General features: G+C 54.6%; 1 protein-coding gene across 1 annotated transcript; it reads left to right on the top strand.

Annotated features, from left to right (window-relative positions):
* Positions 1 to 286: 286 nt before the first annotated feature.
* On the top strand, positions 287 to 11,062 carry RHOG (ras homolog family member G). Its single transcript, XM_027581422.2, has 2 exons — positions 287 to 480; positions 9,828 to 11,062. The coding sequence occupies exon 2, from the start codon at positions 9,897 to 9,899 to the stop codon at positions 10,470 to 10,472; it is 576 nt and encodes a 191-aa protein (XP_027437223.1). The 5' UTR covers positions 287 to 480; positions 9,828 to 9,896; the 3' UTR covers positions 10,473 to 11,062.
* The last annotated feature ends 174 nt before the right edge of the window (positions 11,063 to 11,236 follow it).

Raw genomic sequence — 11,236 nt, 5'->3', positions numbered from 1 at the left:
TGGGGACTGCCCCAGCCGGACCCACTCTGGCCAAGCCCCAGCCTTGGCCAGCGCTCGATCCCTGGGCTTGACTGAGGCACCCAGCCTTGAGACGCCTGTTCTCAGCATCTTCCCGCGGGGGTTGGTGGGGGCGAGATACGGGGAGGGGGCAAAACCCTCTACTGGGGTTGGGGTGGCAAGAAGACGAGGAGAACTGACCCTAGGAGGCCTGACTTAAAGGCCTCCGAGGCAGAGGGCTGGGGTGGGGGAGCCCAAGCCCCGACCCGGGGCTGGGCAGGCGGGAGGGGTGGGGAGTGGAGACCCGGGCGGGGGGCTCAGGCCCCTCGCACTTCCTGGTCGGGCCCCGCCCCGGCCCGCCCCCGCGCCCCGCCCCGATCGGCCCGCCCCCCCCACTTCCTCCGGCCTCCCGCTCTCACTTCCTTCTCGAGCCCCGAGCCGCTGCCGCCGCCCCCAGCTCCCCCGCGGCGGGGAGGGCACCAGGTGAGGCCCGGCGCGGGCCGGCGGACTGGGGGTCCGGGGGAGGGGAGCCGGGCCGGCGGGGACTGCGCGCTGGCGCGGGCCGGGGAAGTTTGCTTGCGGGAGGCCGCGGGCGGGAGCTTCTCGGCTCAGGGCGAGTTGGGCGGGCGCGGCCGGGCGGGCGGGGCGGGGAGCCGGCCACTGCGAGCCGGCGGCAGTTCTGGGAGGGTGGGTTTCTGTATCGAGGGAGGGAGCCACGAGGGACCGCTGAGGTGGGAGGGTCTCCCGCTCCGAGAGAAAAGTCTCCGAAGTGGAAGAGCTCAGAGCGGGGAGATGGGACTCAGGGGTGGGGTGACCTCAGAAGTTGGGGGGGTTCCGAAGTGTGTGAAGGAAGGGGGCCCTCTGGGCTGGAGAAGGCGCTCTCCCTCCGCTCCGGCAGTTGTGACATTTGGGAGGTTGGAAGGGGACGGTGTTTGTGGCCTGGGAAGCCCTAGACTGCAGAAAAAGAGCTCCCTCCCTGGAAGATCGGTGCCAATCCGGACCCACATTCGCAGGCTGCAGTCCAAGGTCCTGTGCACTCAGAGGAGGGCAGGGAGGGGGGAGCCCCGCCAGCCCCAATCCCGCTCTCTGTATGCCTGTTTTTCTGACGCCCAACCTCTTCATCCCTGGAATGAAGCAACAGGTATTTAGTTAGCAAACATCTCTGTGCCTAGTTGACCGGAGCCTGGCCTTGCTCTTTTGGGGGTAAACTGAGGAAGGAGAGGACCTGGTCTTGTCCGGTGACTAGAGATGGAATGACTCGCATTCAGAGATACTGGTGGTCCCTGACAAGAGGGCATCACTGAGAGCAGGACTATTGTGAGGAGATAGAGAGAATAGAGCTTCTGGGAGGCAGCAGGGGCTCTGGCCTTGGGAAATGATTGGGAGCATCTCCTCTTCCCCCGCTCCCTGCCCCATCGTTAGTCCCTGAATTCTATACATTCTCATTTCTCTTCCTGCATTCCTTCTTCAGACCCTATTCACAGACTCTCCATCACCCTCTTCGTCTTTAACCTAAACACTGTCATGCCTAGGCCCTGTCCTGTCACCTGCCCTGCCCCTCCGTCCACCTCTGTTTCCTGCAGCCCCCCCCCGCCCCCCCCCCCCCGCCCCGGGCCTGGCTTCTCGCTCCCAAACACATATCCACTCTTTTGCTTCTTCCACCTTCCCTCGCTCCTCTCGATCTCTTTCTCTGTCTCCTTCCCTTTCAGCCATTTATCTCCAGCTTTGGGGTCCAGATCTTTGGTGAGTTTGAGAGCCTTTTCCAGATCTCCCTACCTCAGAGAGACAGGCTACAACCTCCCAGTGACAGAGATGATCAAAGGGCTGGAAAACCTTTCCCTATGTGTATTTGCATGGTATGTCCACATGTCTATATCTTTATCTCTTGGAGACAAAATAACGGCCCTCAGCCTTGAGAGGGCCCAGAGCAGGGGAAGCCAGCCAAATGAAGGGAGCCTGCCGTGGGTGAGGTTGTGGTTAGGCAGGAGGAAGCAGTCTGTAGCAGTCAGGGTAGAGCGACACAGGAATAAAACTGGTGAGAGAGGCCATGGGAAATCAAAATCACCCAAACTGTTGGATGCTTAACCAAGGGGCCAGGTCTGGAGGCTGGGGGAGAGCCTGAAGGACCCTGACTCCAGTGCTTACTGGTTCCAACACCACCTGTTAGGGAGAATGGGACGAGGTCAGCTAGGTGTGGTGGAAGGAAAGGGAGAGGGCAAAGGCAAGATTCTGGAGGGAAGACTGTATTGCTGGTCTAACTTAGGTCTTAACTGTTCAGTTCCAGTTCAGGAAAAGAAGAGGGGTGTGAGGCAAAGGTGGCTGCTCCCTCTTCCCTGCTTCCCTACAGGACCTGCCCAGGCTGGGAACCCATGTGCCCTGGGCTGCATCAGGAAGCCCCCTGCGGACCCCTCTGCCTTCAGGCATCATTAATATTCCCCCTCTCATCCAGGAGCCTAACTCCCTCTGTTTCAGGAATTTCTCTTCTTGAGTTTAACTTCAACCTGGCCTGGCTTTATAAGCTCCTGTCCCCATTCTAAAGCTCCTTCCTCAAGTTTTTGGGAAGCACGCTGAGAGATCCTGCCTCTCCACCTCCTCAAGGCTGCTGTAATCATTTCTCTCCATTAGGAAAAAAAAAGAGAAGCGGAGGGGAACTTTTTTGGGATTCCCAAGCACAACTAGATTTAAGAGCTAATCCGGTTCCTCATTCTATCCTTCCCCCGTGTCACAGTTGTTCCTCTCCCATGAATTGTCCCTTCTTCCACCCACCCGTATCTCCTACTGTCATTCTGGGAGGTATAGGGGGTTCCACTCCAGGAGGAAATTCTGGAACCTGCAAAAAATTCCAGCTCAGAGAAGGGTGTGCATGCAAGGTGCTTTTTCAGTATCCTGGCTCATTAAAAAACCATCCAGGAGTTCTGACTCCCTACCTGCTAAACTAGTACTTATTTTATGAAGAAATGGCTGATGTGAGATTGTCACAGATCCTGGTTGGGAATCTAGGATATGGAGAGTTGTTTCTGGCCAAATGTGTTAGGTCGGATGAGGTGGCTGATGTGAGCATTTAGGAGGTCATAGCAGGAAGATACGAGAAGTTGTCGCTGTAATGAGACAGCTGGGAAGAAGGGCCTGGGCCCAGAATGAAGACCTCTCCCTCCATATACAGTGTAGACCCATTAGTGGTGAGGCTTATAGGGGTCTGTGAGGAGGGAAACCAAAGACAAAGCCTGGGCCCAGAACAGATTGGTTTTCCTGTCTAGGGTCTAGCTTCCTCTTTTGTCCTCATGTCATGGGCGGAGGACATCTCCCCAGGAGCTAGAGCTTACAGGAGGAGCTCCTCAGTTGGGGCAGGCGAGAGTGGCTGTCTGCCCAGTAATGTCAGTTCTAGATCATGGATAGCCTAGTGTTGGCTAGACGTGAGAGCCAGGGAACTTGGAAGCAAAAAGGGTTCAGGCATCAACCTGATCCCTTTGGCCCATTTCCTGAAGGAATAAAACCATTGTTGGGTCATCCTAAATGAGGCCAGAAACATGGGCCCATTCCCAGGCCAGAGTAACAGTCTTCACCTTTTCCTTTGTGGAAGTGACATCAGACTGGAGGTTAGGAGCCCCAGGTCCTTGTCCTGGCTTTGCTCCCGAATCTGTATAACCTTGGTCAACTTTGCCTCTTGTCATTCAGTTCCAACATTAGGGAGTTGCCCGTTAATACCCTCAGTGAACATAGAGAATACTGAGAGCTCTAACTCTCCTTCCCCTAAGAAGCTCCTTATAGCGGTACCCCCCACTCTGGGCCCTGCTGTCTCACATCAGCCTTGATCTGACAGGCCTCAGTAGCCTCTGCGTATCTGTCCAGGGTTGGGACCAGTGGCTCCTTTCCCCCAAAGCACAAGGATTCTTACAGGTTGAGAGCAGAGAATTGGGCAGAGTACTGGGGATTATCCCTTGGGGGGGCAGCAATACGGGGGAGTACCCTCTGCCCCGTTCCAGCTCTGCCCCACTGACAGTGGAAAATTGGTGCCGGAGTTTCCTCCCTGATGTGTTTTTCCCTGTGGAAACCCCCTCAGAGCTGGGGCGGGGCTGGGTCTCTCTGGGGGTATTTTCAGGTGGGGGAGGCAGGATTGGGAGGGTGGCATTTCTGTACAGCATCGTGTGAAATGAGCAAAGGCAAAGGAAGTGCCACTTCACAGGCCTTTCATGGGGCCCGGGGACTGCTGAGCTGCTGCTAGGCGGGGAGGAGGAAGGGAGGAGGAAGCAAGTGTTGGAGCCTTCCTCTGTGCTGCCTGGTGGGGGGAGGGGCAGCCTCCTTAGCTCCCCCAGCCAGAGCTGCCCTGGCCCTGGGGCTCACCCCTTGTGGAGCACCCAAGGTCCTGGGATGGTGAGAGAAGGAAGGGACTGGGACTTTAGTGAAAGGGTCCCAGCCCCCCCCCCCCCCAGTGCCTTCCCAGCTACACCTGTCGTCCTTCCAGCCCCTAGCAGGTGGAGTCAACTCTCTTTGCCTCTTTCCCTACCTGCTGCAGTGCAGGATCCTCTGCAGGGGGTGAAGGGTGGAGAATAGCAAGAAGTGGAGAGTTCTTCAGCATACGTTCTTTTTTTTTTAAGGCTGGGAACTAGGCTGTCTTGGGTTCTGTCCCTGCTGATGGGGACAAGGGGAAGAATGAGAGAGACTCAGCCCATGGCCTGGTCCCAGCCCCACACTGACCTCATGTCTCCCCCAGCTTCCTCCTCCTAGCCCAGCTGCAGCCAGCTGCAGCCCCTTTGAGCCTTTTCATATCACCCCTCCACCTCTCCTTCAAAACAAACAGACTTGCAGAGCTTCTGAAGCCATTTCCAATACAAACCCTGACCCTCCCCTCGTCCTTGACCAACGGTCTTCTGATGTTCCCAGTTCTTAGCCTTATCAGGATGACTTTTCCTACCCCTCTTTCTCATCACCTCTGGGCCAGCTATGCCTGCATCCCCTCCTCTCAGCCGTCCATCTGAGGACAGGGCGATCTAGCCTGTGTGTTCAGTATTCTAAACTGTACTCCACAGAGGAAGGAGGAAGTTGGTTACCCTGGTCTTATGTCTCCTGGGCATGGAGGCTCTTCCTTGTTCCCAGAATCAAAGTCTGGATTAATGGGTGAGAAGATGTGTGTCAGTCTGCAGCTTTTGCCCAGCCCTCTGCTGGGCTTCTGGAAGTAAGCGGGACAGACTTCCCTCTTCATGAGGCATCCAGTTCAGTGCAGTGAATAAATAGTTCAGACAGTGCTGGGGAAGGTAGGGCAGGAGAGGGGGTTGCTTTGGTGTCCTAGAGAAGCGGGGGAACAGAACTGGACCCTGCAGGACTGGGAGGCTCTGAGGCGAGGAAACAGAATTCTAGGAAGAGGAACTCCCATGTGCAAAGACAGGAGGGATGGATTGAGTTCATTCAGTTATTTACTGACAGCCACCGTGTGCTGTGCTCAGCCTAAGGAGATAGATCTGCGAGGACCTTGCCCTTTAGACCCTCCCAGTCTAGTGACAAGAGATAAGATTCAGATCAGCCTCCATGTGATGCAAGTTAGAATATACCTGTGAGAGAAACTGGGACCAGACCTGGGATGGGATAAGTCATTTGGATTTGGGTGATTTACAAAAACTTTCCTGGAGGAAGTGGCAAGAGTGCCTGGCTCTGGAGGACCAAGGTTAGAGGTACACACAGGAGTGAGGACGGGTTGGAGGATGGAAATGGGGAAGAAATGCTGGATTCCCATAGGGACAGGAAATATTGCTGCTTGATGTGTTTTAGGGAAGAGTATGTGGAGGCTGCATGTAGAGGATCAGGGTGGTGTGGCCAGAGCTCAGGAACAGAATGCCCACAGACAGATTGTAGTTCGAATGAGTTTCAGGTAGGGCTGTAGAAGGGGAGCCCCGTGCCAGGGAGGCAGGTTAGAAGGCTGCAGCAAGTTCCCATTACCCCCACACTCCCCCATTTCTTACAGCCCATTCTTCCCCTCCCCCACTCCCAGTTGGGACACTTCCCCTGCTTTAACGGACACCAAGATCTGGCAATCAGGCAATCTGCTGCTTCCTTTCCCTCCCCCATTCTGGGCCTGCCTGGGCCACACCCCAAGACCAGGTCCCACAGGGTGCAAGCTGGGCTCCAGAAACCACACTCAGACAACATTAGCCCCGCATGAGTTGTGCTCCTTGTGGGAGCGACGTCAAGCTGGTAGTGTCCCTTATGTGGCACAGGTTAGACCTCACCTTCTAGCATGTGCCCTCCTTAAATGAGCTGTGGGAACTTAATTGACCCAGCTCAGGCCATAGGATTTCAGAGAAAAGAGTTGTCCTGGGAGAGAGGACAAAAGTCTGAGCTAGACCTGAGTGGGGAGAATTGGGCTGATGCCACCACTCAGACACCTGCATACTCAGTGCTTTCTGCCTCTTGGGATGAAAGGCATTGCTTTTGTAACCTCTTGTGTGCACAGCACTTCCCAGTTTACAAAGTGCACTCATTCCCATGATCAGGGATCCTCACTGCTGCTGTTTGAGGCAGGGAGGGCAAGTGTTCTCATTCCTTTTGTACAGATGAAGAAACTGAGGCTCCAGGGAGGGAAGTGACTTACTTGCTTATGGTCTCTAAGACAGCTGGTCAGGGGGGACTTGGAGGCTGTGTGACACCTTGAGGAAAACATGGGATTTTGGATCACAAAACTGGGGTTTATGTCCTGACTTCCAAGCTAACGAGCTCTGTGATGTTGGGTTACTTTAACTGCCCTGAGCTTGTTTGCTAATCAGTAAATTAGGAATATTACCAGTAGGTAGTCATAAGGATCAAGTAACAACATCACGTGACCTAGGAAAGGTTGTACGTTGGGAGGATTTTTGATCAAGGGGCAGAGTCAGCAGGTGAGCCCCAGAGGTCAGATTCAGGTATCTCGTGCGCCTGGCTCTAGCTACACCGCTTCTGCTTTGCCCTGTTTCTGGACACTACCTCACTCATGATCCTTTTCCGGTGTCAGTCCCTGTTCCCTTGCCAGCCCGGAAGCTACCCCGTCCCTCCCAGCTTCTTTGAGGGCTGATTTACTGATTGCTGGTTGATAACCCCTCCCTAGAGAGCTGCCTGGAGCCTGCTATACTTCCATTCTCTTGGGCCTGGTGACTGCCGGCCAGAGAGTTCCCTCTTCGCCTTCCTGCCAGGGCCAGCCCAGTGTTGGGCTTGCAGGGGAAAGAGTTCCCAGTCACACTGCCATACCCACTCCCCTGCTCTGTGTGGAACTGAAGATTTACAAGCCCAGGAGTCCTCTCAGATTGCCGGTGTCTCCCAGATAATCCTGTGGACACAAGCAATGGCTCTTTTCCCCCACCCCCAAAAAACTGGTTGCTCCTTTCCCAGGGAAGGAGTCACAGAATCCTGAGAATGAATGTGCTCCAACTTGCCCCAGTGTGCCCAGGCCTTATGCATGTCCTGACTCAGCCCTCCTACCCCCACCTGGGGGCCTTTGCTGCCCCCATCATCCTATCCCCTGCTCCCAGGGCTCTTGATGTCTCATCTACCTAGTGCCCTTGTCACAGGCATTTTTCTCCCCATTTCATGGATTGGGAAACTGAGGCCCAGAGAGGGTAAGTGCCTCATGCTTGGTTGCAGTGAATCAGCAGCAGAGCAGAGCTGGGGCTAAGACTTAGGTTAGGTCTCTTGACTTACAGTCTGAGGTTCCCTCCGCTGCCCTAGGGGACCCTTATTTCCTTCCCGGACCTGTTCCCAACGTTCTTTCTCTATCTTCTTTCCTGAGATTGAACATATACTTATTCATGCAAATAAGATGGAAATATTTTTAATGCCCAGAGAGGCAACCTTAAGAGTGAAACCATTTCCCTCCAAGCTGGCCCCAGGGGAAGTGGGGACCTGGGAGGGAGCTGGGGCCATCCCTGGGTCCTGTGCAGATCCCATACCCCCAGGATTCTGTTTCTGTTTCCAATGGGGGATTCCTTACCCCTCCCTCCATTTGATTTTTGAGGCTTCTGAACCAATGATTGAGAGGTCCAACTGGGGGAGGGTAATGGGGTTCTCAGACGAGGGTATAGTTTGTATAAAGTGAAATGGGGAAAATGGGCCAGCAGTGATGGTGCTTGGGTGGAACAAGGGATGCTTAGAGATCCCATGTGTCTAAAACAGGGCTGTCTCCTCCCAGGGAGTAGGGACCTGGTTGTGGGAGAGAGGGAAAGGAAGTCACATACTGGCCAGAAAAAGTCCCCCCCCCCCCCCAACCATGGCTGAGAGGAAGTAGCCAAGGAGAGGAGGAATCTTGCCACAGCAGTATAAATAATCACAGGGTTTCCGGAAGCTCTGCTCTGTTCCAGAACTCAGAAGAGCAGTTCCTCACCCCAAAGCCCTGTGCACTGCAGAGGGGATCAGGGTGATGGCTGGAGCTGGGACTTCTCTTATACTTACCCCACTAATAATTACAGCAGCCTGTTTATTTGGCACTTCCTGTGTGCCACACCTCATGCCAAACACTTTCTTCATGTTTGCTCATTTCATACTCTTGGCAATTCTAACACAATAGGCAAGATTATTCCCATTTTACAGATGAGAAACTTGAGACTCAGGAAACTTAAACATGTTGCCCAAGATCAAACATAACTGGTTGGTGGAACTAGGATTAGAATCCCTGGCCAGTCTGACTTCGGCATGGATTCTCAGTGATGGTGCTTTAATGGCACTATGTTCTCTATCCAAGAGTCTGGAAGCTTCTGAAATTTTTCAGAGGCACATGCCATGATCTCAGGAAAAGGATGGAACATGAAGGGGCAAATCAAATGTTTGTTTTCCTCTTCCGCCCATCCCTCTTGGCTGGGCTTGGAGGATCTACCCTACCCCACCAAGGGCTTTGAGAGAAGATGCTGATGTTTGGGAGCCATAGCCTTTGCCTCTTTCATCATTGTATACCAGACTCCAGACCAAATCCCAGCCCTGGCTCAATCTCCAGTATTCTCCTACACTGAGTTGCGAGAGAAGGTTTACTGTGCTTACAGGAGTTATGGGGTCAGCTCTCCCGCCTTCTCCCCATCCCTCAAGCACCCTGGATTGAGATAGGGCAGCTGTCTAGAGAATTTTGCTCCTTACTTAGCAGGTTTCTCTTTGTGCCTTTTCGTTTGTACTTAATAGCCAAGAGGTCAGGTTTGGAGTTAAAACATTAGTGCACTGGGCAGGGTGGGCCCTGAGTTGGTAGAAGCCCTACCATGGCTACATCTCAGAGCGACCTGGGACAGCTGCTATGTGCTAGAACCCCTCTCCAGTCTACTCAGTGGGAGGGGTCCCTGTTTGGTAGAGGATCTGGTAGATCCCCTACTTAGGTACCTCACTTTTTGTGTCTATACTGCCTGGAGGGGGGAAAAAAGTAGCTAATACTTATCAAATACTTATTATGACCCAAGGTACTGTTCTAAATGCCTTGGATGTGTTAATTTCCATAATCCTTACAACAGCCCAGTAAGGTAGGGAGCATTTTACCCTATTACAGATAAGAATACTGAGGCGTACAGAGGTTAAGTAATTTGTCCAGGGTCACCTGGGTAGGAAATAGAAGAACCAGGATTTGACCTTATTCAGTCTGGTACCAGCACTTATTTGCCTCACATAACATATTACACGTGATACTGCCATCCTCCCTACACCTGAGCATCTTGGCTTGGTCTCAGGGCCTCTCTCTCATTGTGTTTCTCGCTCTCTCGGAGATCTGTCTTCATGGGATTGCAGGATGGTGTCAGGTTAAGAGAACAGGAGCTGGTTTCCCCCCGTGTGTTCCCATTCTTTCTCCCCAGCCGGTAGAGGCCTCCCTAACCACGCGTGTCTCTTCAATCTGTCCACAGGTCACTGCATCCGGAGGGGCCCAGAAGGGGAAGGAGGCATTTGCCTCCACTGTCGCAGCTGCACCCACGATGCAGAGCATCAAGTGTGTGGTAGTGGGCGATGGGGCTGTGGGCAAGACGTGCCTGCTCATCTGCTACACAACCAACGCCTTCCCCAAGGAGTACATCCCCACAGTGTTCGACAATTACAGCGCCCAGAGCGCAGTGGATGGGCGCACCGTGAACCTGAACCTGTGGGACACAGCGGGCCAGGAGGAGTACGACCGACTGCGCACACTCTCCTACCCTCAGACCAACGTCTTTGTCATCTGCTTCTCCATTGCCAGTCCGCCCTCCTACGAGAATGTGCGGCACAAGTGGCATCCGGAGGTGTGCCACCACTGCCCCGACGTGCCCATCCTCCTGGTGGGCACCAAGAAGGACCTGAGAGCCCAGCCTGACACCCTACGGCGCCTTAAGGAGCAGGGCCAGGCACCCATCACACCGCAGCAGGGCCAGGCCCTGGCCAAGCAGATCCATGCTGTGCGCTACCTCGAGTGCTCGGCCCTGCAGCAGGACGGCGTCAAGGAAGTGTTCGCTGAGGCTGTCCGGGCTGTGCTCAACCCCACGCCCATCAAGCGTGGGCGGTCCTGTGTCCTCTTGTGACCCTGGCACTCGGCTTGGAGGCTGCCCCTGCCCCCCCACCAGTTGTGCCTTGGCGCCTTGTCTGCCCCCAGCTGTGCCTTAAGGACTAATTCTGGCACCCCTTGCCAGGGGGCTCCCTGAATGCCCTTTTCTCTGAATGCCTAGTTCTCCTTAATGAGGCCCACAGGGAAAGGGGCTTCGGGCCCTGCCCCGCTCTGCTTGGGAACACCAGGTATTCCTGAGAGGTCACCCAGGCCAAGGTTGGACCCCTCCCCAAGAAGCCAACCCAAGTGCCCCTCCCCTATCACCCCTACTGACCAGTTGATCCAGCTTCCCACACAGATGTTGCTGCCTATTGTGGTGCCTTCTCTCAGGTTAGGAGCTCTCAGATGTCCCTAACCTCTCCCTTGCTGCTCTTTGAATTGCTTCCCCCTCAAGATGCTCTCTCCCTTCCCCAAAGGAGCCACAGAATCCTGAGATGAATGTGCCCTAACCTACCCCCATGTGCCCAGGCCTTATGCATCTGCTGACTGATTCAGCCCCCCCTTCCCCAGGCTCCTGGGGGCCTTTCCTACCCCCATCAGTATCAATAAAACCTCCTGTCTCCAGTGGCCCTTGCTCCTCCCTGTGTGCTAGGCATTGGGGGTTGGGCAGGGGATGGGCATGGGCTAGGGCTCCCCAGAGACTGGGAGCCTTTTGTTTCCTATAAAAGGGGACAGGAGACAATAGGCTTCATTGTGGTCCCCCTACCCCCCAATTTCCCTAACAAAGCTCTGGGCTCCCTT

This window comes from Zalophus californianus, chromosome 11 (assembly GCF_009762305.2).
Source record: "Zalophus californianus isolate mZalCal1 chromosome 11, mZalCal1.pri.v2, whole genome shotgun sequence".
NCBI lineage: Eukaryota > Metazoa > Chordata > Mammalia > Carnivora > Otariidae > Zalophus > Zalophus californianus.
The sequence above is the reverse complement of the archived record's forward strand: the minus strand, read 5'-3'. Positions and strand labels throughout refer to the sequence as shown.

What these genes read in the sequence shown, in the direction of transcription:
- RHOG (XM_027581422.2), top strand. Translation starts at nt 9,897, where the DNA reads ATGCAGAGCATCAAGTGTGTGGTAGTGGGCGATGGGGCTGTGGGCAAG.